The sequence below is a fragment of the Ammodytes marinus genome, assembly GCF_949987685.1.
Source record: "Ammodytes marinus genome assembly, chromosome: 2".
Classification (NCBI taxonomy): Eukaryota; Metazoa; Chordata; class Actinopteri; order Uranoscopiformes; family Ammodytidae; genus Ammodytes; species Ammodytes marinus.
This window is the reverse complement of record NC_137231.1, coordinates 25,393,825-25,420,558: the sequence shown is the minus strand read 5'-3', so window position 1 is coordinate 25,420,558 and position 26,734 is coordinate 25,393,825. Positions and strand designations below refer to the sequence as shown.

General features: G+C 40.7%; 1 protein-coding gene across 1 annotated transcript in view; it reads left to right on the top strand.

Annotated features, from left to right (window-relative positions):
* The window catches only part of arl15a (ADP-ribosylation factor-like 15a), a 109,987-nt gene extending 86,906 nt beyond the window's left edge, over nucleotides 1-23,081 (top strand). The window contains exon 5 of the mRNA XM_080041812.1: nucleotides 21,011-23,081. Within this exon, the coding sequence (XP_079897938.1) occupies nucleotides 21,011-21,163 (153 nt within the window). The 3' untranslated portion in view covers nucleotides 21,164-23,081. The remainder of the gene's footprint in view (nucleotides 1-21,010) is intronic.
* The last annotated feature ends 3,653 nt before the right edge of the window (nucleotides 23,082-26,734 follow it).

The following is a 26,734-nucleotide window of genomic DNA, read 5'->3' as shown; positions in this document are numbered from 1 at the left end:
GTAGTGCACAGCTTTTTCTGTGGTTATGATGTCACGAACACTAGAGATGCCCATGACCTCAGTGCAACTTGTTTATGTGCCTTAATCCAGGGCAGTAGCAGCAGAAGGGAGTGTACGTTCCTCTATATGTGTATTATTATCATGTGTGTCACGTATAGGACTATATTGAATTTGAATAAAGTTTCCTTGAGCTGTCCCTGGAGTGTATGATCATGACAAGTGATTAAAAATGGCCCAAAGTACTGCGCATAGTAAAAATTATAAACTAAGTAGCAAAATTAAATAGCACGTAAATGGTCAGTGAACTACTTTTTATGTTTTTCATTCTGCTTAGACTGATGTGTGCATGTGATGCCACAATTCAACTGAAAAATTGGTAATATCAGTGCACTTCATGGTCTAATTTGAGTTTGTTGCAGCACATTAGTATATTACACATGTAATTACTTTGATAAGGCGGTATTGAGGGAGCAAAGCAATTCTTCTTACTGTATTCGTACTTTTTATGTCTGATAATCCGTTTGCATGCACAACTGGCATTATTAGTTTTTTTGGGATGTAGTGTGCTGATCTTTTGCTGTGCTTAGACTACTGTATTCTGTATTGTAATTGTTTTCATTTAAACAAGAAGGGGGTGAGGTGTTGTATTGGGGCTGCGGTACAGAAACTAAGGTGCAGTCCATTGTCAAGCAAATATGCATTCACAGGTAATTCCAGATGTAAGGGACACAATCTCTGGGCAAATATTGTTTTTGTTGTTGCCAGAAACATATTAAGTTACACATCAGGTGATGATGCATTTAGAGGAGCAGCTTTGGACTGTTTCAGTGGATTTGATCTGCTTGAAGAGGATGCACAGAGACAATTGAAAAGGTTTTTTTTTCTTTCCTGCAGTACAATACAACAGCAACACAGACAGTGGCTGCAGACAGCATTGTGTGGGACTTGGCAGACACCCCCTGAAGCGTCGTTTGAAAAAGGTTACCTTGTTTGCCCCTTGAGCTATTTTCGCTCTGCCTTTCTGTCTGGACTCGCCAGTCTGTGAAAATACTCCTCAATAACCTTCCTCCTCCTCCTCCTCCTCCTCCCTTCCTCCCTCCAACCTCATGTCTGTCATGACATCACCGACATCAGGTATCCGAAGCAGACAGCGGTAAATGGACGTTTGTTTAATAAGCATTATTAACACACCTGCTTTGCTGCACATTCCTGATTACACGGTCTAATGGGACGGGCACTCAAAGTAGGATTAGTGGAGCCTGGGGGCCTACACCTGAACCTCAGCCTTAGTCCTATATGCAAACATCTCCCTCACTCAAACAAAAAAGGCTGTGGAGAAGTCTAAATGTGACCCAGCTACAGTGTGTTTGATCAACGTGTTTACCCATACACACCCAAGGCTGAGATAAAGACTGTTTATCAGATTTTTTTTTTATTGAAAAAGTGGCACAATGCCTTGAAATAATAATTCTTCCAGAAGCCAAATGTCTGTATATACTAAAAACATTGTAGTTAATACTCCTGTTTATTTTATTGCATAGGAACATAAATAAGCTTGTGAACTAATCTTATTGATCTGAACACTTAAAAAAACGCTCTAAACTTATTAGTAATTTTTGGCATTGGCAATTTCCTTACTTGTGTTACAGTATACTGGAAGAAGCTTACATGGCTACATAGTTATCTTGCTGAGGATATGCAAATTTGACCAGTGATACATCTGTATTGCATTGGTGTCGTTTTGTGGTGAGCTCTTTAGTAATCGCCCCCTCACCGAAATATAGGATCAGTATTGCTGAGACACGGAGAGTCAAAATTTGTTTTTGGTAGAACATGTTTTGTCATGCCCAATATACAATTTGTCCTGTGGCTAAGCACACATATAAAATGTAATCTGTCTCGTTTCCCACACATATCATTATTCTTTCCAGTCCCAAAGTGGGTGGTAGTAACCGTTGTCAATTTTGCCTCTCAAACTGTGGGCATAGCACGTTATTGTATCTCTGTACCAACGACATGTGCCAGATCTGCAGAACCCCCTATTAATCCTTTTTTATCATTGTGGATTTGTCAGCACCAATTTAAAGCATTTCCCCCGGTGTGCCATGTTGCATTATACCATGAAGGAACTGTGGGCTGAAAGTATGGCTTGTTTTTGGTGTTGGCTATCACAAGTCAGGCAATTTTGGAAGCTGGCACATATACGTGTTTATTCAATTTTTATAAGAAAAAATTGGTTATTTTTATGTAACACCAAATTACAAAAGCAGTATATTTTGGATTAGTGTTTCTCTATCTCCGCACATATTCTTCCTGCATGTGGCATATTATGTTATTCCCGATGCTTAGTCACTGGCCCCTCAGGTTTAACCAGTGATTGCGAAGGAACAAACAAAATGTCTAGGGATATGACTAAGCCAGCTAATACCTAATTGGGGCTAATGGTGAAATGTTAAAGGTCTCCGGTGTGATATGACCAAAATGACCCTTCTTGGGTTAACTTGCAGGGAGTCTGTCTTATGTCTGCACCCTGCGGCATGGCCAGTCCTCAGCGCTGACATCTTCTCAGAACACTGTGCTTCTCCTGATTAGATTTGAGCACTTACTGAAAGTGAATGACATAATTTTGGCTGTTCGAGAAGCAGCTGTGCCATTACTTCCAGACGAAGTAATGTGGGAACCCTGCTTTCTAAGGAAAGAGAAATACAAGGAAACAGAATACCTATCTTTTGCTTTTATTTGGGAGAGGAGGACAGAAATCAAATACATTAAACGCTTCTCTTCGCTTCGCTTCTTTATTTTAATGATGCCTTCAGTGTCAGTCCTGCAAAAAGGGGCTTTCCGCTATCCGAATTTTATGATATTATTATTTCATCTTTGGTAATCCTAGCCTGTGGAAAGATGGAACTGGTTTTAACCTGTTCGAAATAAAATGCCAGCCATTAACAATGGGGAGAAGATAGCATTCTAACTCTCACAATTACTGCTGGAAAACTATATACATCCGTACAATGGCATGTTTAAACGGAAACGTTTAAGTGTAATGATCTCTTGTAATTGAGGCCTTTTGAAGTGTTGCATGGGTGTTCAGGGCCTTTATTGTTTACTTGACATGCACACCAAACAGTTGTGCTCACACCTCCAGTGGAGTCACCTCACCACAAAGCATCAGTGACAAGAGGTATTTAAGCCTTTTACTCAAGTTAAAGTAACACTACCACAATTTAAAAGTACTTTGTTAAAGGTAAAACTCCCGTGTTCAAAATCGTACTTATATAAAAGTTTATATTATTAAGAAAGAAATAGTGGACTTTTTCATAATGAAATTAATATTTCCTTATATGGCAATTCAATTCAACTGCTCTACACAGACAGACCCTCATGTTCTTAATAAAGAAAGATTAAAGTATTGGAAAGCCAACCAGACAAAAGAAATTAACAGTTCTTTGTGCAATTAAAAAAGCCACTGCCGAGTTTTGGAACCGATCCAACTACCACAACAATGCTTACGGTACTCAGCAAACTATGCTCCCATCCGCTTTGATGTGATTCGACTTTGATTTAGTCATTTGTGTTCATTTGACTCTGATCCAAAATGTTCTAATTTACTCCCCACGTTGAAGGCGTTGCTTAGGTAATTTGCTGATAACACGAGGGAAGAGCTCTTTCTCGAGGTCCCCACATCTACTGAGTAGGTGGTGTAAATGTTAGTTACCTTTTACCAATTTTCATAAATGCCTGATTAAAGGAGCGATAAGTGATATGGTCCTTTTAGCTAACTTCCTGTCAGTGACTGCAGTTAGGATTCCCCTCCCTCGTCCCTACGTCACCACCACATGAACGTGCAGCCGTCTTCTTCAGAGAGTGCCGCGATGGAGAGCTGCATCGTTCACGGGCACAGAGACCCGCCTCTTTATAGTGCTCTGTCTCCTGATTAGATAAAACAAGCGGGATACTCAAAATTTTAACTGGCGATTACTGCAAAGCTGAATGACTGGGAGACCTGTGTTATGAACTGTGCATACTGTTTAAGTTATTGCTGTATGAATATAGAGTGATTTAACACATATATTAACAAAAAATTTCCCCTTTAATCTGATGAGCCATCCCATAGAGATGTAGGATATTTAATTAACTACATGCACAAATACAGTTGTTGTTCATTGACTTCCATGAATGTCACTGCCTTCCGAGGTGTCATCAAAGGTTAGTTTTTTTTTCTTCACATCACTGGTTGAATCCAAAAAATCTTATTTCAATATATCACAGACAGCTTCCCTGTTTGCTTTTGTTTAATACACATCTAGGACGTTTGTTTAAACAAGTTTTCCAAGATCCTTGAGATTGGTAATAATGATTTTGTGCTTCCCAGCATAGCTCTGACAGCCTCTGACAGTTTGTATTTGTAACGGAAATCTCAATGAAGTGATCCGATAATTATCTCTTTTACTTAAGACATTTGTTTGACTCACAGATTCATTAATTGAGAAGAATACAAACACCATTGACTGGAGACATTTCTCGCTGTCATTAGGCCTATGTAGAGGTTTGCTTTACTTTCAGACTGGATCAGTGGTGCGATGTATTGTTTCTTCTCTAGCCCTCTTTAGCATTGTTATAATCCTTTTGCAATACTTTTTGAATTTGCTACTTAATATGCAACATCATGACATTTAAATAAATGTGGCTAATGCAATTTTTTTAATTAGTTCCACCATCATTAAGTAATTCTTAAAAGTCCTGAGATTTCCTCTGAATCGTTAGATGGTATTGCAGTGTATTCTGCATACGAGTAAGGACAGATTACTTTGGCAAATATTGCTCAAGTATCTGGATTAGTGTAATATTCACCTGTTGTTTTCTCCTGCCGTGTGCTTAGCCACCCATGCTTTTTTATATATATTTGATGCTGAGGGCCCCCCCCCCCACCCCCACACACACACACACACACACAAAACCTCCACAAAAATATCTCTGTAGTACCAGTTCATTCAGGTAATGCAGACTCTGCCACATTTGTTTCTGTTTCTGTAGGAAACATGAACCAAACTTCCCCAAGCATGTTAACAACAGGTCTTACAATCAGGTGTTGTTGTAGCACTCCTGGACAAAGCAAACCACCAATATATTGTGCAAAATAATTCAAAAGCCATTGTTATAAGCCATGTATCAATCATATTAACTTTTATTTGTTTAATCAGTTTAGTCCATGTTTTGGATCTGCTCTAAGCTCAGGGAAAACCAGAGCTCTGCATAATTTTAGTTAGTGGTGTGATGATTCATAATGCACCTGTTCCACTAGCTCGTATCAGGATCCATTGTTTTCAATCAGAAATGTTAACATCTTATAATAATCGGTGTTGTTCCTGCATCCATCTGATTTACCCATGTTATTTAAAAAAAAATCTCCATGGCTATTGTTTGTCTCTCTCTCTCTCTCTCTCTCTCTCTCTCGCTCTGCCTGTCTGTTTGCGAGTAATTTTGAGGAGACAGGGTTTGAGTTTGACAACCCACACTCTCTCACAATAGGTGCATGTATTGGTTGATTGATTGATGCAATTAAACTATTGTAGTAATGGACATAGTTCTCCGGATCATCTGTTACTTTTTGTTTGAAATATGACACATCTCCTTCCTAGCCACATAATTTCTTACTCATCCTTGACAGGTGGCAGACATCCAGATGGCTACTTGAATGTTACATCTGATAGACCACTTGCTCTTTGCCATTAATTAGTTCATAAGTTCTCTCAGCATGTCCTACGTAGGTAGTTACACTGCCAAGTATGTTGCTGCGTGTCCTACCCTGCAGAGGGTATGGAGCTGCTCATCACATGCTGTATCTTGCCTCTTTGCATTAATGTGATCCAAACGCAAAGGGCTTCCTAATAATTGCTGCCGGCATACAATCTGGCAGCTATGATCAAAATAGATAATTTGTTCAGATTTATGCTTTCAAGATGGTTTATCTTGAGTGTCACACAATGACAGGTAGCATACAGTATATCAGGCTTTGGTAACTATGGAACGGTAGGAATGTCTACACCTTCCCACTATATAAACTTTATTTATAACCACCAGGATTGAAGTTTAATTAATTAATTAATTATGGTTACTCTGAATAGATTTTTGTACTAGCATTTCAGAAATGTTGACTTAGTAGTTTACTTTTCCATAGCAAAAACACAGTTTTAAAAAATGTCCACAGCCTGTGTTCGGCTGTTCAGCCCTTGTGACCCCAAAACAATCCCATAGATTCTGCATTCTTTGTGTAGCTGGGACAGTATTTCTATTGTCAATGTCCATTGCAGTCACTTGACATTGCAGAAAGTGCAACGATAACTTTTGATCAAACTGTGTTGGGACTAGTCCAAGACGGAAGTGGCTCGTCAACCACTGTCCTTTGTCACATTTTGCACATGGTGAACTTGCAGGTCTTGGCACACATTGGGTGGTGGCTGTGCTCAATGACTCATGTGGTGCCCAGTGTCTGAAACTTTCGTCAAATGTCTGGCACATGGTGTGTGTGTCATTGTGGCCTGTGACGCTCGTGGCTCTAGATTCTCCGGTTGCTTCTGATTGGTTGTGTAGAGGATGAGGCACAGGTAAGGGCCAATGAATGAACCTTGAGAAGGAAACAACACAGTGTGAGCAACTCTGATACCAAATGGCACCAACTAACTTGTTAAGATCACCCTTACAATACGGAACACTTGCGTCATGACTGTGCGTAAATGTCATATTTATATAATAATTATATTAATAAGTATTGCCAGTTTGCTAAGAATAATCAAGAAAGTTGAAAATGAGAACTTTAGGCGATATTTTGTTTTTGAGGTTCTTCTGGAAATACTCCATTCTGTTCCTTTGTCAAGAATAAAAATGTTGCCACTTTATACTTAACTTCCCTTTGGGGATTTAGTTTATGAAAAGTCTTTATATTGACAAAAACAGAGAAGATGTTTCAAGTCACACACAAGCAATGAAACAGCATCAGAAATAATCACATCTAAATAGGTCCAAATTTAAAAGTTGGTCTATGCAAAATCTACTGCAGTAAAAGTTTCAATCCGTCATTGTTATTGCAAATAAATATTTTTTGGTTGGTTTTGTAGGTCATTTCTGAGAGGGGACAGTTCCAACAAAGCAATGAAACGTAATGACATGGTGTGAACCATGAGAACATTCACATCTCATTAAAAAGATTAACGTCAGGCTCCCACCAGAATTGCTCTTTTCACACAACTCTGACAGCTTCCTACGATATGACACCAATACGATCCTTTAGAGCAGGAAAGTGTTGCTCCAGCCATGAGTGTGTGTGGTGCTGTGTATGCTCTAAAGTCAAATGTCTGTTGATTGACTGTCTTTGAACCACAAGTCGTGATGGGTGTGTTCCGTTCTTAGACTGCTTGTATTTGAATGTTGCATGCTGTTTTTTGTGGGGGGAAAAAGTGTTGTTGATATCAAAAATGTTCCGGATGTGGGCATGTTGGCTAATCCATAAACACTGATGCTCACGACAAAAATTATGCTATGCTTAGCGCTGCACAGCATGTCACTGATGCGTTGACTTTTGTTTCTTCATATACCTCATCGCCGGAATAAGCTAAGGTCAGTGCTTAATCATCATGAGGGCCGTCTGGGAGCTCTAGCCTCTCTTGGTCTTCTCGTCTAGATGTTATCGTCAGTAGTAAGCGTTCAGACCCACCAGACAATCAGTAATGCTCTGCTGCAGCCCCATCAAATGATTCAGCAGATGCCACTATCCTTCAATGGGTAGCTTTTGCCCTAAGAAAGTAAAGTGATGTTGCAAAAGTGAGAGTCGATATAATCTTTTTTCTTCTTCACTCTGCAGAAAAATAATTAAGAGACCTTCCAAAAGGGCTCATTGCCAGTCTTGTAAAGATGAGATCATTGGGTAATGTCAAGTATTTTTTATTGGCTACACTGCCAAAGATTTGGGACTAATGAAAACTGCAAATTGAGTGCAGTCAGCATTTCAAACAGACATTTCTTAGAATTCTGCTAATTTCCCCATTAAACCTTTTCTTCACGATGCCAAATGAAGATGAATGTGCTCTAAACCTTAGAGGTCCGTCTGCTGCATAAATATTTCTGGTGCAGTTTTAGTCACAGCATCACCATAGGGACCACCATAGAGTTCTCATAAATTTGGGTAATTGAAAATCAATTTTTTGAGTGAAAGGGAAAGCATGCAGATGTTCAGGAACATCACATGCAGCTGGGTGTTTAGTTTTTTCTTCAACATTTGCATGCTTATCTCCCTTCCAAACGAAATAAAGGGGGAAATTGTGAGAATACCTCTTGTATCGTGACTTTATAACTATAGAATATTTGTGCAATCAGTGAGATATTTGTGTGCTGCTGAGCGGGCAGATGAGACTGATGGAGTTTCTGAGGGGGAGGACGTGGGATGAACAGCAGGAAAGCAGACAGGTGGAGAGGGAGGAGGAGGGGGTCAGGTGGCGTGACTTTTTACTCCGCGGCTCACTGACCTTGACAATGGAGCCACAGCCAGCTCTCGACTCAGATAGCTCTCTCTGATAGCGTCTCTCGCTCGCTCTCTTTGCCTCGCTGTCTGTTCCTCTCCCACTGTCTCTCTTTCTCTCTCTCTCTCTCTTCCACTCTTTTTCCCTTTCTATCTCTCTTTCTCTCTCATCCTCTTTCTTTCTGCTTGCTTCGCAGTGAGTCTAGCCCGCCGCTGGCAGCCAAAATGCACCACCACCACCTCTCTCTCTGCTGCAGCTCTCACCCCCTCTTACCTCACGTCTGCTCTTTTTCCAGACAAGCGGGTTTAAAAAGTCAACTGCGTATTGAGCCGTCTAGACTGAAGCCGGTCAGCAAGCAACCCCTCCCCACCCCCCAACAACCCCTCCCCAACCCCCGACTTGCTTGTGAGTTGTAGCTGGCTACAGTGGAAAAACGGATGAGGGGCCGGTGACCTTGCTGAGCTCTCTCCCTCCTTTCCAACCACAGGCAAAATGGCCCGATAGCAGCATTATATAAACATATTGATTTAATGTAACAACATAAAGCTCATGTTTGCCCTATGCGGTTGACAGAGGTGTTGATAATCTGGGAAGTATTGACTATCTGATAATGAATTGCTATGATAAAAGCTAATATGCAGTTCCAATCCTTTTGTTTTTAACTCCTCCTTTGAATACATAGGATCATTATTCTTCTGAAGTCATGAATATAATATAAGAATCTTTTACTGTTTACCCAATATACATCACTCCAGTGCCTTTCCATTTACAAGGTGTTAGCCCTTTAAATGAGGGTACATTCTGTCCGGATAAAATACAAATGCTTCCCACTCTGTTCCCTGTTACTCTTTTGATGTTTCCTTTTATGAGTCATTTTTAACTTCCCGTTTGAGGGACACCAGTAGCCGCTAGCTGATTTACTTCCCAAATGGTTATCATAATTGTGGATCATGTTATTTTAAAGTGCACAAACGAATAATTTGCTCGGGACATCTACAGGATGAATCAGCTGAAAGAAATTTGAAAGATATACAGTCATGGCATTGCATAGCTCTCATTAGCACAATATCTTAGTGTAATAAAGTTATTCTTCATTATTCTTGCCAGTTTATTATTTTATTAACTGAAAAAGAGTGAGGGTGATGCTCTATATCTACTACATCGCACTAAATTATGGATTTTATTTATAGATATTTCCGAACAATTACAGAAAACTGCAGAAGATGCAGTATAGTTTGGAGGGTTTTTTGGTCCCTCCTTTGTTGATGAGGTGTACTGTATGGTACCCCGATGTGTGACATTGCGTGTAAAGCGGTGCGTGATAGTTTTTTAAGAGGTGTCTCCAGCCAGCGGCCCCGCCATATGCACTAAGATGACTCCATACTACCTAGTTTCCAACAGGAACAGTTGGTTACAATCAAGTTGTCTTTAAATGCAAGAGTATGCCATTCAATCTTGTGTTACACTTTACATACTCATGGCTTCCTTTGTTGTGTGATTTCATAATGTAACCAAATGCAGAGATGTTTGACAGCTGCCTTAGCGTGTCAGTTTTGCATTTCTTGATAATTTCTATAACCCCGGGGTAATGCAAGCAATGCCACAGGTATCGTCAGAATGTATTACTAATGTGAAAGTAATAAAAAGGGACTATTGAAGCCACCATAATTGGTCTTCCATCACACAAAGTCTGTGATCCCTGTGAGAAACCTTACTTTTCTTAACATGCAGAACTGCCTCATTGGTGGCTGGAGGGTGAACAACACCTTTACAATTTGCATGTGGTACAACGTGCCTGACTCCTTGTTATCATATTATCTTATAGTTCGTAGACGAAGTAGCAGCAAGTTTGTCACATCTACTGATGGTACCTGGAAAATGCTTACAAATGTTTTGCAACATATTTGGCCGAACAATTCTTTACTTTATATTTCCATGCAATCTTGGTAGGTGGCCTCATGTCAGATTGCACTTCTGAGAGGGAGAGAGAGTTGTGTTTTTGAGAGAGATGTTTTTTTGCTAACAAATGTATCTGAAGGTCATAAATAGTAAGCCGCTCGGTGTGTGTGATTACACAAACTGTTGATCCCTGTGTCAGGAGAGATCGCACAGATGTGTACTGAGGGTTTCATCCACTCCGCCTTGGGAGGCGAGGCTTGGAAAAGCAGTCAGGCAGCACATATTGATTACCCTCTAGAGAATGTGTGCTAGACCTTCGAAGCGCAATATGTGAAGCTACTTAGAAACTTCTTGTTTCTTTGATGGTTTATCTGTCTTACATCTTTGTCTATCCCACTAGGGCAGTCCTCCCGCCCACCTTCATCTCCGCTTTCTTTCCCTTTCCCACCCATACAGCCTTTCTCATCCTGTCATCTCTGGGCTGGTGGCCTGTCCCTTTGGGAGGTTAAGGGGCACCGTGGGTGAGAGGCCAGTCGGCAGGTTTGTGCGGGCACCATCATCGCCTTTTCCCACAGCCCGCGTCAAATGCTGCTGAACCCTGACCCCAGTGGGTCCTCATTCTCCAAACTGGTGTGGAACGCAATTCAGCCAGCCAGACCCTATTCAAGACCGGACTTTCCGAGAAAAGAATTGTGGTCAGTGCCCTCCCTTTGTCTGCTGGTAAAGCAGGGTCGGACGACCGGCCGCCACTAGCCAGGATCAGACTTCTGAAAAGCCTATTCAACGTGTGATCTGACCCCCAGGTTCCATTGCTGACTCACAGGGATCAATACTTCGGAATCTCTTGGGGGTTCTCTGCCATGGAGTTTTTCATCCGTTGAAAATTCGCTTTTTTGACAAAACTAAAAATAACTAATGATTGCTTTGATGGTAAACAATGTTTCACATATAGGTTTAATGCTGGCTATACATAAGTGGCTAGGAAAAAAACATATTTTTCATTCTCCTTTGTGAATCGATTTTTGTATTTGTAGTTTGTATTGCTTTTATGTTAAATTAAGGAAAAGGAGCACATGGGATAGCTTTCATCCTTGACAGTTGTCAATGTTTGTGAGTGCTGCGGCTGGAGCTGCTTTTTTCTTGGTCTGGGGGCCACAACATCGACTGTAAACTCCTGATAGCCTGGTAGTGATTAAAACCCTTAGAGGGAGTTAATTGTGCATAAGAATAAACACAAGTACATCACATCTCACTTTTAATGCTGAGTCCAGGGAGCAACACTGAATACACACAGACACACCACTGATTTGTGGATTTAACTAACTTTAGTTTTGAGTGATGTACACTATCATAAGTAAGAGACTTAGTTAAAGCAATGAAACAGCTGGAAAAGGTGCTGTGGAATGTGTGGGTTTTTTCATATCCTTTGGATTTTCTTTTGTGTCATTTGCCTGCTCTGTTGCCATGTACTGTAGGAAACTCCTGTGATTAATTTACAGAACACACACACACATACACAAACACAAACACGCAAAGAAACAATGTAAAGATGTTGTCATGATTAGAAATATGATGAGGTATGCGAGACACAAAAGGTTAGAAAAAACATCAACTTCGAATTTAAAATATGATGGTCAGTCCGATTGCACATGTTTGTCTATGGGAGAGAGGGTGATGTTTGCTTGCAGATGTTTGCAGACTCCGCATGGTTTTTAAATCTTTTGCAGAAGCACTTTGATTGTTATGCCGTGAGCTGTGTGCTAAAGCGGGGGCCTGTTGCAGCTTTAAAGCTGGTCAACTGTCAGGACTGGAGCGTGAAAGGGGGGCCCCAGAATGAAAGGGGTGGAGGGTCCCACTAGGGGGGTCCTGGAGGAGGAGGGGTGGCTTGTAACAGACCTCCTGGGCTTTGAGGGCCCTCTGTGTGGGCTGCTACAGCAAGGCGGCCCTCTTCACAAGAAGAAGAGAGAGGGAGGGCGGGCTCCAGGGAAGGTGCCGGCGCATTGGCCCCTTCAGCGGGGAGCATGGGCACGACGCCAGCTCACCCGTTCAAGTCCCACAGACCAGATGTTCCTTGTCAGGGAGCTCTTGGCCTCTAATAAATTGAGTTACTGTAAATCTGTAATAAGGCAAGGCAAACATGGGCACCCCACCTCCCCCCACTACACACACATCTCATATATTCTGCCCTCACAGACTTTTGTTAGTGTCCTGAAGGTCAACCCCTGGTGAAGGGGCCATGTCCCGGCTACTGAATCTGCCAATTACTTCCCAAGCTACACAAGAGGACGGATGTTTTCTTTCCCCTTTGCCCCCAACTCACACTCTAACTATAGGAAATGTCATTCATTCTCCTAGACCATAACATCATAAGGTTTCGGACCATAATTTCTACAGGGATCTTACAGGGACCTGTCCCAAAAAGAAATGTACGAGATGGTATATAACGGAAACCCATGGCATTTGGGTTTATTAACAATTTTCAGGCTTGCCTGTTTCATTTGCCCAATTCTGTGGATACATTTGCCTATTTATTCCTAGACTGATAACTGATCTGATCACCTGTAGAGCTATATATAATGTATATAGGAGATATGGTTAAAATCCTTGAAATCACAACACCGATAAGAATGTTTGTCAATTTAAATATATATCAACTAAAATAATCAAACTGATTTCAAAATCAATTGTTTCTCTCCTGTGCATTACCAAACTCTGTGCAGTTCACAGTATGTTTGATTGTGTGTTCTGCAAAGACTAAATCTGCTGTTTCCACTACTAGACCTGAGGCATGGGTCATTTACCCAGGAAACATCAGCCAGTGTTTTTTTTTTCATGTCATCTGATCTGTTGCAAGAAAAATACAAATAAATGCCTCTGTGCTACTGAACGGGTCGAGAAGAATGTTCCCTGTGCAGTCTTGCTTAGATTTACAGTGCCTCTGAGGATGGCTCTGATCTGGCAGTGGTCAGTTGGCTTTGAAGAGAAGTGTACCGCGAGTGAATCACTTTGAACCTGCGCCGAACTGAGCCCGAGGGACACTCACGGTCCCACCTGAGTGGAACAGGACAGTAAATCTAAAGGCAGCTCAGTTTTTGCACTATGACATTGGGACTTTAGTCTTAATTTGTTATCTGCCGAATCCACTTGTCCAACAGTTCTACAACCATGGCTTGGTTCCATGGTGGCCTCAACACGTTTACGTGCCGGTACGGCCTGGATCTTTTCCAAAACAATAGAGCAGACTAAATGGAAAGTCCATATCTTTCAGTCTTTCAACCACTCCCTTTCTCTAAGCTTGAACTTTCGGTGTATATCATACTTTTTTGTACTGCATTCGTTTCTAAGCTCTGCTGCATGGTTCTTTATGGGTCTTTGGAATTCTCAATTTGAAGCATCGAGGTCTGTGCTCATGTGCACCTTAACGATGATCGGCTTGTTGGTTTTTGGTATCCCTGAGCCAACTGCTTCCTCTTTTTCCTCCTCCAAAAGTGTACCAAATACTGAGGCTTTTTTATATTCCTTTTTCAGTGCAGTAAAATTCAAAAGGGGTTTCTCAAGGCCTGGCCCCATATATTGAAGAATACAAAGGTGATAGTGTCATGTACCTTGCCAAAAGATAGTACTTTCACTTAACAGGTGATCAGGTCCTTATATGCCTCAGGTACAGCCTGGGGACAGTAATCCCCTCCGATTGTAAGACCTAGGGTCCATTGACCAAGGTGTTACAACCTTGCTTAAATAGGCTTTAAGTTTTACTTACTGGCCTGTGGGTTGTTTCATTTGACACCTCCAACAGTTTGTGGTGAAATGTTTGTTTTTTCACAATTTTCACAATTGTTCCCCTCTTGGGGACCTCCAGGCTTTCTCATGTCTTTAAGGCTCTTTAGGTAAGCCGGAAAAGCAAACAAAGGCATATCTATTATATGGTAAGTGGATCTCACATTACCCTCCCATTTCAACGCAGTCGCCAGTGTGGGCCACCTTCCAAGTGACTGATATTTTCACAGGGGCCAACATGTCAAGGGATGGTGTAATTGATTGTCTTGGATATTTGAGTATGCCACTTTCCCTTCAGAGACCCCCTAATGCTTCCGTCTCCAGTTATATAGCTTACTCGTGTGGTGAGGTTTTGACAAGACAGTAAAGCAGAATAGACATGTGGTCATGGTAGGACAAGGGCATTAGAAGCCATATCCTACATTGAGTGACTGATGCACAGTTATTTTAAAGCTAATACTACACAAAAAATAATAGTAAAATAATATACTAAATCTCCAAATGATATAAATATGTATTTGGCAGCTTTCTTTTGCCTTTGCCATAGGTCACGTTATGCACACATGCTCTTAAGTAGCCTTTGAACAAAGGATGTTATTTTTGTTGAAAAAGGATCCCTGCTGAAGCTTATCCAAATGAAAACCTCAAGGCTGAAATCACTGGTTCTCCAATGAGTTTATTGAGTAAAGCTTTCCCCGCTCTGCAGCAGAGTTTTGATAGTTGCCTGCAGGAAAGCAGTGTTTAAAGGATAACTTATCTGTTTGACTAAGCCTTTTTATCAGCTTCTTTTCATGTTTTGTTTTTTCTAAACATGGCTGAGAGGCATAATCTTCTCAAGTGAACGTTTCCTGTTGTTCCTTTTATGATCTTATTACTTAAACAGGAAGCGATTATTAGTATTATTTGATATTATTGAATTTAGTTTCTATATTTTTCTCAGACTTTTGGAACCTGAGGCATTTGCAAGAGCCAGACTCGAGAAAAAGAAAAAAAAACTTGACCAAAATGAGAAATTGAGAGTTGACAGCGCAGGTCATTTAACTTTCTTTTACGATACTGATCTACTGTAGGAGTGTATCCAACAAACCTGCATATGTTCCATCTGGCTTTGTTGTTGAGCTCTGCAAAGAAAATTAAAACTGACTTCAGATTTCCCAAATATGCGTAGAATAGCACAGCACCATTGAGCCACAGCAAGCCTCTTTATCAGTACAATCCTGTAAACGGTATGTTAACTGAGTGTACTCTGTTGCCTTGGCCCTCTGCCATTGCACCCTTGAGAAAGGCACTTAACCTGGATTAATCAACACAATCTCGACTGCCAAAATTACTATAGGAAACATGGGTTTATAAAAAAACATGGGTGGATCAAATAAAGAGATTGCGCCATAGAAAATTACTTTCAGGTTGATAAATCATTGCAAACAAAACTAATTTGGGTCATATTAGGCTGCATGTCAGTATTTCTCAGCTGCCTGAGTACTGTATGCATTTGTGACTTTTTTGTACAAAGGCACTGTTTGTCTACCAGGCATGTTATCATAAAGTCTGTTTCTGTTAACAATTTAAAGTTTTAATTTTTTGTTCATATACTATATAAATAAATACCTAGATTTTTTGTTTATCTCATAACGGTTCTGCTGGGTCATCTGGGTGGTAGTTACTATAATTGTGAATGTGAGCATGAGCATGAGTGAGCTTGTTTGATTTAATCAGTGTGCAATCCCTGTGTGTGCCTGGAAACTAGTATGCTACAATAGAATGCAGGACTATTAATAATAAATTAAGTAAGCAGGTAGTGTAAAATTTGAAAAAAGTTAGAATAAATTTTTTGAAGGAATAGTTCAGTATTTTTGAAGTGGGGTTGTTCTTATGCATAGTCAGTCTGTTTCCTTATGGAGATGGCGTTCTGCGCAGTCATTTAAAAAAGTTTGGGAGAGACGTCGCTGTTGCAGAAGTCAGCATTGTACTGTTGCAGAGTGGGCCAGCTGCAAAAAGTGTTTTCGCTACGTGTATAAGTGCTTATCTTAAAACGGAATATCCGTTCAATTCTTCACTAAATTTAGGATTTTTACAGTGCTTATAAGCAGACTGATACACTGCACTGTACGGGCAAACAACCATTTATTTTTGCACTTTTTTCAAGAGTATGTGGGCCATGTACAGTCCCCTACAAAAGTATTGGAGCGGTGAGGCCAATTCCTTTATGTTTGCTGTAGACTGAAAACATTTGGGTTTGACACCAAAATATGAATATGAGACAATAGATCAACATTTCAGCTTTCATGTCCAGGTATTTACATCTGGATCTGATACACAACACATAAGATAGCATTATTTTTAAAGGGACACCACATTTTAAGGTGAGCAAAAGTATTGGAACAGATAGACATACATTTAAGTAAATAAAACTTTATATTTTGTTGCAAATTCTTCTCTTGCAATAACTGCATCAAGCCTGTGACCCATTGACATCACAAAACTGTTGCATTCTTCTTTTGTGATGCTTTTCCAGGCTATCACCGCAGCCTTTTTCAGTTGCTGTTTGTTTTGGGGGGTTACTCCTCTTTAGCAGGTAAAATGCATGCTCTATAGGGTTTAACTCTGGACATAGACTTGGCCAGTCTAAAACCTTCCATTTCTTGACCCTTATTATTAACGCCTTTGTTGTTTTTGCAGTGTGTTCTGGGTCATTATCTTGCCGCATCATGAGTCCATCAGTTTGGTTGCATATTTCTTTAAATTGTCAGACAAAATGTTTCTGTACATTTCTGAGTTCATTTTGCTGTTGCCAACATGTGTTACATCATCAATGAAGAATAACGAGCCCGTCTCAGAAGAAGCCATGCAAGCCCAGGCCATGACATTGCCTCCACTGTGTTTCACAGATGAGCTTGTATGTTTGGGATCATGAGCAGATCCTTTCTTTCTCCATCACTTTGGTAAAGGTTCATCTTGACAACAACACAGTAACACATGATAGCAGCAGCAAAATGAACTTAAAAGTCTACAGAAACATTCGGTCTGCCAATTTAAAGAAAGATGCAACCAAACTGATTAGAAGATCCTCCATAATGCAGCAAGATAATGATCCAAAAAAAACTGCAAAAACAACAAAGGAGTTCATCAGGGGCAAGAAATGGAAGGTTTTAGACTGGCCAAGTCAATCTCCAGACTTAAACGCTATAGAGCGTGCATTTTACCAGCTAAAGAGGAGACTGAAGAGAGTAACCCCCCTAAACAGACAGCAACTGAATGAGGCTGCGGTGAAAGCCTGTAAAAGCATCACAAAAGAAGAATGCAAAAGTTTTGTGATGTCAATGGGTCACAGGCTTGGTTGCAGTTATTGCATGCGAAGGATTTGTGACAAAATATTAAGTCTTATTTATTTTATTTTATTTTAGGTCTATCTGTTCCAATACTTTTGCTCACCTAAAAATGTGGTGTTCCTTTACAAATAATGCTATCTTCTCAGTTGTGAATCAGATCCAGATGTAAATACATGGAATTGAAAGCTGAAATGTTGATCTATTGTCTCATATTCATATTTTGGTGTCAAACCAAAATGTTTCCAGTCTACAGCAAAAATAAAGGAATTGGCCTCACCGTTCCAATACTTTTGTAGGGGACTGTATTACTACGCCAACTCGTGCTGTTGCAGTGCAGTGTATCATTCCGCCAATCAGCATTGTAAAAATCTTACATTTAGTGTACAATGGAAAGGATATTTATTTTTTAGGTAAGCATTTATATATATGGCAGAAAACTGTTTTTCAGCTGGACCTCTGAGAGCTGAGAGCAACACCTAGCCCATACTCCTTAAAGTGACCGGGCTGACGGCCATCTCCTTAAGGTTGCAGACTAACTAAATACCTCATACAACCCCACCCATTATCCCTTCAACTTCAACATAGATCGAATTGAGAATTAGAATTGTTTGTCTATGATTTCAATGTAAAGGCATCACATATATCCTCAACAGCCAACATCATACACCTCCATGACCAGAACTTGACCTCAGCCAACTTTCTCTTTTCTCTTGCCTACCTCCCTGACGTGCATAGTTGCTCAGGAGGCCAGAGTAGGGATCTGTAGGATAGGATGCAGCCACTCAAACATTTGCCGGCATTGTGCAGTAACATGTCAGATGTTGTTAAAGGCAGACAAATTTTATTTATTTTTTAAATATAATTTTGTCACACGAAGCTAAATTGGCAATCTTATGCAAAGTTGAGAATTTTCTGTGTTCTTTTGAGTAAAATAGACAGCGCGGAAGGTGGTGAAATAGTAAATTGATGCATCAACCTCCATATTATCACAACGTCTAGAACTGAGAAGGCACTTAATGTAAACCCACTTTGCCAGCTCTTCATGTTGCACACTCAGCTTTGCAGCACTCATCAACCCACTGAACAAGCCTCTTGCTCAATTTTGCAGCACTGTTAGCATTGCTGTTAGTATAGAAATCATTCAAAATACAAAAAAATCCTATAAACAAGATGAAAACAGGATTTTGCCAATTTATTCTAACCATTAGTATGCAAGAATTTAAATCGCACCCCACTTTTTTTGTGTTTTCTTAAGGTTAAATTATATCACCAGGCCTGGCTTTTGTTAGGTTTAAACATATGCTACAGCTGCATAGGAGCAATTAAGCATTCTTCCACTTTTCAAAAAAGATTTGTCAATTTAAATTGTAATACATTTTCTGATAATAGAATAATACAGTAAAGCCGTCATTGCTGTCACAAAATTAGATATAAAATCCAGTATTCCAGTTTATTCTGAAGAACTTGTCGGGCTAACTGTGACTATTCAAGCCTGAGATTTATTGCTCTTCCCATAACAGTATACCCTGGTGGCTGAAATGGCTTGATTCCAGCAAGAAGAATACAGTTGACACATGCATAGGTGTTTTTTTTGACATCCTTATGCATGTATAAGCCGTTTTCTCCCATCCGCGAAGCAAGGCTCCACAGTCTAGTGTATGACCTAGAAGAAGCTAGACTGGGTGACCCAGTGGTCATCCGAGGAGCCATCTGGCAACCCACATCTTGTGTGGCTTACCCTTCCCAGTACCTCACGCAATTCCTTAAGCAAGCATAAGTGTGCTTAGGAGGACTTAATCTCAGAGAAACTGGTTTGGGCCGCAGTGTGGATGCACCTGGCTGTTACAGTAGGTCATGGGGTTCCTGAAGTCATGTAATCCTATTTTTGGCAATGCATCCTCTCCTTTGGCATACTGGCAAGGTATTAAGTAAATCTTTGGTATTTCAGACTACCCGTGTTTTCATGGGTGCACAACTGTAAAGCTGCACCTTTTTAAACTTGATAAGTCATCTGGGATCCTTGGTAAGATCGGCTGTCTGATCTTGCCAATGATGGAAGGCATTTACCACACTGTGAGATGCCTGTCAGTGTGTTCTATGGGCCTGTTAGGCACAGAGGGGAAGTGAGAGAAGCCTGATCCTGTCTGCACTTGCACAGAGGTCACTGTTGGCCTTTTGACTGTCTGCCAGTGCAGGGGCCAGAGTCTTCCAGAAGAGGGCCTTGGCTACAGGCAGACAAGTGAGCCAGCCAGCCAGCCAGACAGGCAGCCAACCGCATCAACTGCAGTCTAGGTCTGGGGCTAGAGCTTGGACTAGGGCAGCTCAAGTTACCCAGACAGATTTGTTAACACTGTTTGGGTCCGCTCGGCTTTCTAGCCAGGCTGCTGAGCCAAACGCGGCTGAGGTGACTTAATCTGTCATTAAACTCACATTACACCCGGACAGAGACTTGGGCTCAGGGGCAGAGACAACGCTCAGTCACTCACTCTCCTACTCGCTGCCTGGCATGGCTGGCTGGATTTGAGCTGACAAAAAAGAATAACCCCCCCCAGTCTAACCCCTAGCTCCCTCCTCCACCATCCTCTTCATGCCACACACCATGGTACAGCTAGACAGCCCAGTACACTGCAGACAAAAGCAATTTCACTTGAAGTTGAAAAGCCCTCTGACTGTGTGGCGGTCACCTGTGTGGCTTTGGTGGTGTTTTCAGGGTTCACGCCGGATAAATTTGTCTTCTTGTATTGGATGAAAACCTCTTCAGATTACTAAAGTTTCCTGCTATTTTCAGTTTTAAAAATGTGTTAAACTATTTGATTGCTCTTCTTATTTTAACAATAAAGATTACTGAGGAAATAGCTTTTTAGATTTGATTTCTTTTTAGTTTTTTCTTCTCAGAGCTGTTGACAATAGGCAATTGTCTCTAGCATAAGGGCGATCAGACAAACCAGAGGGGATGGTTGTACTCCGCTCACACCGGGCGAACAAAATTGCTTCCATAACTCTCAACTTGAAAATGTCAGAAACCCTAATAACCTGTAGAACCTTCAGTGGAGGTCTAAGACATTGCTTCCCTCTGTTGAGATTTTGTTTTAACATAACAGCTGGTTCTGGTTCCCCCCAACCCCCAAACCTCTCCACACCCCCACCATGAGCTGCTTAAAGCCAACATATGAACTTTATATTAAATTGTTACAAGGAGCAGTGCCAGGCCAACAAGTCACATATTTCTCAGATAAGAATGTTTTTTATATTATTAAGTTGTATGATATTTTGCTATATTGTATTTATTTATACATGTTACAAAATCATCTTGTGTTGTGTTTGTTTGAATAAATGCAGACTATTTGCCTTTATTGCTGCATGATTTCAGACCAGCGGTGTTCATGTATACATTCATATCATATTGAATTGATTTAAATGGTTCCTTGATAGTACTAATACTATCTCATACTTAATGATTTGACGGACTGCACTCTTTGTTTTTGTTGACAGATCAAGAAGTACTTTGAGCTGGAGCCACTGGCCAGAGGGAAGCGCTGGATCCTGGAGGGCAGCTCCACCGACAACATGGAGGCAGTGAAGGAGACCTTTGGTCAGTTCATAAGCCTGTTGGAAGACAAAGACACAGAGCCCGCAAGGATATGATGCTAACGCTGCTAATGTTAAGAGGCATTAGCGGCTAACGACAAAAGAACACAAGCTGCTGTTGCCCACGTACACACACACACCCACGCTCACGCACAGATACAAACATGTACAGACACAGGAAAACACAGCAGATGTTGGTCTCTGTCTTTTAAGAAGTGTTTTGTATATGATTTCCCCCCCCACCCCCACTTCACTGCGCTCTCATTTCGAGACAATCTCTCCAAATTAGAAGAGATTGTGCACAAGCGACAGTCGGCCACCTGAGAGAGAAGCGCTGCCATTTAACCCTGTCCAATGTAAAGCAGTTTGTCAAGGAAAATCATTGAACTATGCCAGAAATGGTAATCTTGTTTACTACTACTGTCTGTGCCATTGTGATTGAACCAGTGGCATGTGGGACATACGGCATGCCTACAGTCATCATTGGACGCTAACACACATCACTCCTACACAGACACACATACATACGGTCACACACAAAGTGAAGCCCATGTTGTCTGTTGATATCTTTAACATCTCCAGTAATTACTTTACAGGATGTCTCGGTGGGCACTGTTGATGTTCTTTCCACTGAGAAGTACTGTATGACTGTCAAGTTTGCTTCTTCTTTTGGCTCGGTAACAACGGATGTTGTATGTGATTGGAGTGCATAGTCCAAAGCCTTGTGTTATGTACGTGAGTTACATATCGGTGTCACACCTTTTCTGAATATCTAATCTGACTAGTGTAGTCTGAGTATGATGTACATGCAGACAAGTATATTGCTTTGTACCCCTCCTGTGCAGCCATATACAAGTACTACTAATCATTTGACTAAGTGCTACATGACTTTATAGAGAAGTGGGTCCATTTTGAAAAGAGTCTGACTGCTTTTATAAATGTGCAACTTAAGATGTAGGATTTTTTTATATATCATACCACACTTATGAATTCCTTCAAATCAAAGAAAAACCAACTGCGACCATTGACTGGGCTAGATGAAGCCACAAGGTAGATAAAATGTGATCACATCAGTGTTAAGGAAATGTCACCTTTGTTTTATGTTTTTTTTCTGTGTGTTTTTTTCTTTGACCTTTTTCTGTATTTCTTGTTTCTTTTTGTATTTGCCATTATCCCTCTGAACACTGGCCTGAGTCTCTGACTCCCATCAGGATGGAATACAAGCTCTATCAATCAGCTACAGCAACAGCTGCATCTGACATGTCCCTGTCCGACACCCTAATGCCTTCCAACTGTCTGTAAAGACCCCTCCCTGTCTGCTGTTTACTGCGGACCCCCGCCCCACCTCATCCGACCCCGGCCCAGTTTTTATCCCACATGGCCTTGTGTGGAATACACACACGTTCAAACAGTCGTATCGATTGTGCCCCAGGTGTCCCCATTATGTTCCTCATTAATGGATACTGTTCACACCTCCTCCATGCGTGCTTTATTTTTGTTGTTTTGTTCAGTATTTTGCCAGATTGAAAAAAATTTTTGGACCTGACATAAGATCTGCCAGGTAGTTATTACAACCCTGATGGATAGGTGCATTCTTTCACTCACTTGAATGCAAAATAAATCTGTCAACTATGAATTATATCAATGTTGGACTTTGCATATCATCTGCTCACACAATGGTATGAAAACAGTCACTGCAGTATGTTTTCTTTCATTTCTTTTTTTCAATCATGCTTTTTGTCTGAAACGACAATTAAAGTTTTAAAAATTTAAGTATTGTCTTAGTTGTTATTGACAATATTCTTTTTTTCTTGCTTAATTGTCAAATTGAACGCCATACTGTCTTTTTATTATGTAACCTCATAATAACAGTGTAAATACTTTCTGTATTCTGCCTTCAAATACTAATTTTTAAACTGTGTAGCTCATGTTTCTAGCATTTGATGTTTGTTAAAGCATAAATTCAGTCAAACCATGTATGAATTGGAGACTGCATTCTTAGGTCTTTCTTGGTACTTTGTGTGATGAGTTGAATGTTTGCACACGTTTCTGGAAACACTTTCTCTACAGTGTCTCTGATTTGTGATTTAAGGTGACCTGTGGAAATCGGAGACACTGGAAGATAATCGCAGATGAGCTGGTGGAGGTCGAGCCAAAGTTTAACAAAAAAAAAAAAAACACTCAAAGTCAAAGTGTAGCAGCTGAAGAAAGTTTTGAGCGGAAAGTTAACCAAGTGAGACAGGAGTTCCTGATAAATATACTCTGTGCTACCTCTGCCTCCCCTTTTCTTCTCCTTTTGCCCTTCTTCCATCTCTTTCAAATTAACCGTGTGGCTTTAATACAATGTGTGTCATGCAGGTTGCCCTGGCGACTCTTTGATCCTGTTTTCCAGTCTCTGCCTCTGGGGCAGACGTGCTTCTCCTCAGTCTGCTGCACACACACCAGCTCTGGAAGCTGAGACAAACCATGGGCTGCTGCACTCATCTCACTCCCCCCTTCTCTCTCCTGTCGCTCTCACTTTCTCTCTGTTTTTTGAGTCTTCTCTATCTCTCTCTCCTTAGTGTTTTTCTTCCAAATTCTCTACAGCTCTCTCTCTCTCTCTCTCTCTCTCTCTCTCTCTCTCTCTCTCTCTCTCTCTCTCTCTCTCTCTCTGTGCTTCCCTTTGGTCACGCCAAAGCAGCCCTCCCTCAGCATGGGCATCCAGGATGCCCAGGGGAAGGGAAGAGAAGAGGCTGGGACCTCAGCAAAGAGAGAGAGAGAGAGACTCTCCCTCTCTCTCTCTTTCAGTCTGTACAGTTGATTTTATTCTCCTTTAAAAACAAATGATCCAGCCAGTCTCATCTTCTCCTCCCACACTGAACCTTTACCTGTTTAATGGCTGCTCTCTGGCTGCTCAGGGTTTTTTTCTTCTTCCAGATAAGAGGCTGCAAAGTTAGATTGTTGGAAATCCAGTCCAGACCCTTTCAATCAGCATGCGATCCTATTACCAAGACAATGTGATGTTTACTGTGATGGATACAGTATCTTAAGAAACCTTCAAGCCTCGACAAGTTGATTTTGATTTTCCCTTAAATGAATGGTAATTAATGGCTGCCTGGAAGGGGAAGAACATCTAGCAAACTAACGCAATCCTAATTGTTGGCAGTGATATAAAAGTGAAGGTGTGATTTGTAAAAATAAGGGCGAAACATGCAGAAATGCCAAAGCGGTCCCTTTTAAAAATATTCTGCAAGAAAAAGAGCAAAGACACCACACTAAAGCAATCTAAACTAAGGGTACACTGTGGAGTTCAAACCTGCAAAACCTCAAACAACTTTCCACCGTGCAAAGAAGCGGCCCTCCAGCATACTTTATTAATCATTTGTCTCTTTGCTTTTGATTGTCTGACCGAGCGCTGCTGCATTCACGTCATTACCTGTCTTTTCTGTTTTCACAACTTGGTTACAGTGTGTACTGTATACACACATTACAGTGGATAAGAACACAGGAAATCTTCCATTATGTGTGGATTGATTGGAAACGTGGGCTGTGTCCCTTTTAACACTTGGAGAAAAAAACAGCGGCCTGCGTGTGTTTTCATTTATTTCTCCCACAAATCACAAACAGGCAAACGTGCTGCTCTTTTAAAAGAGGGATCATGAATTATCTACAATCTGTGTTGCATCTGACGATCAAACCAAGTTGAAGAAAAAAGAACAGCACAAATGAGCCAGCCAAAAACAATAGATGTTGCACAAGTACAATACCAACAAAACCAGTATCGAATGTAATATGTCGGATGACTGATTTTTCAGACACGTATCTAAATTAAACTTTAATGCATCCAAACAGATGTAGCTTAAGCTGTCAATGCTACAAATAAGTGAAATCGACTGTGCAAATAACAGATCCTCTCAACGGTTTTCACTGAAGCAGTATTTTATAAGGAGTAACTGCAGGGATTTTAGTGACAGTCTTGGGAAGGTTTAGTAGTATCAATGTAGGCGCTTAATTGGATTTTTTTCATATTTTGGTATATGGCCTATAAAGACAAAGTGTGCCATATACAATATAACAACCTACCAGAAGAATAAACAAATGTGATCTCACACAAAAACAAAATCAACCCTGTGAGGCTTTGTGAAATGCTAATGCGGCGACCTGACGGGGAACCTAACTTTCGTTTACAAGACAAACAAAAGCAGGCGTGTTTTCTTAAACTCTGCAAAGAAGCTCTCTGTGGTCTCCCTTCTCCTGTCCAGTGTGTGGGGCAGTGTCTCTGCTGATAAGAGCCAGGAGGGGGAACAGATGCTGCCCCGACATCCATCTGGGCCTCGTGCCCCTGCTCTGCCTCCCACAGCCCCATGCTCCACGTGGGACACCCCACATTCCACCAAGCCAAAATAATACAAAGAAAAATGCACTGAGCAGTGACACAGCACAGACATCAGCCTGGATGCTGCTTTCATTTATTCACACACGTGTGCACACACACACATACACACACACACAGGCCCTCTGGGTTCATTCAAGGTGTTTCCTCTTTGTTTCAACACTTGGTTTCAACACTCTCCTGCCCTCATGACACCCACACACAAAAATTACGGAAGTGCTTTACCATGATGTGAACCAGTCCAGTTCAGAGATATTCCCTCAACCAAATATGTGAAATGACGGTTCAAAAGAGTCATGGAATATGTAGCACTGTGATTGTCAGATGTATTGTCAGTCAACATGTTTCATTTAATTTAAGTTAACCAAAAAACAACTATTTTTGTTGTGTCCTAGAGGTGTGAGAGCCAAGCCGTCCAGTTGCTGTCATCCTCATCTGTCAATTTTAATTTTAATTTGAGGGATTAAGGGCTTTTATAGAGAGGGATATATAGGGATTAATAGACACAGATAAGCAGCTGTGGATACATTGTTGCAAACTACACTAGTGTGAAACAGTAATGATAATTTCAGATTTCCTTCGCTCCATGGTGCACAGTCGGTCGGGATTTTCCATTTAGATGTGGAGTCATCTTTCATCAAGTCTTTATTGAACATGGTTAAAAGAAAATAATACAAACAAAAATAAAATGATTGAGCAGTAAAAAAGGAAATAAATAAATTAAAAACAAACAAATGGGATCCTCAGGATCCTAAGCAACAAATACATAACTCAAATAACATAGTTCATGTTCAAAAGGGATAGGAAGAAGTTAAGAAAAACTAAAGCAATTCTTGAGAACGCTTGTTGCCAAAATAATTTTTTTTTTATAAAATCAGTGAATATCTCCTCACGATCTGCTATCTGTCCGTACTGTGTGCACGAATCAGGTGTTAATACACCGCCTAGGCTCTGTAAACGGGTATGTAAACAAACAGTATGTAAACAAAGGGGACCCACCATAGCTGGCAACATGCTGTTTTCAGAGACGAGGCTGTGTATTAAAACTGGATTTTTCTTTCAGCGCACACACAGTACATACAAGTAGCGGATTGAGAGGAGCTATTCACTGATTTTGACAAAACTTTTTTTCACCAGCATTTTCCATTATTATTCTATTATTTTATTTTGAAATTAATATTAATCTACTTTTGAAGAATCTCTGACAATAATAAGATCTTAGAAACCTTCCCAAAAATATTTTGTTTTACTTAATA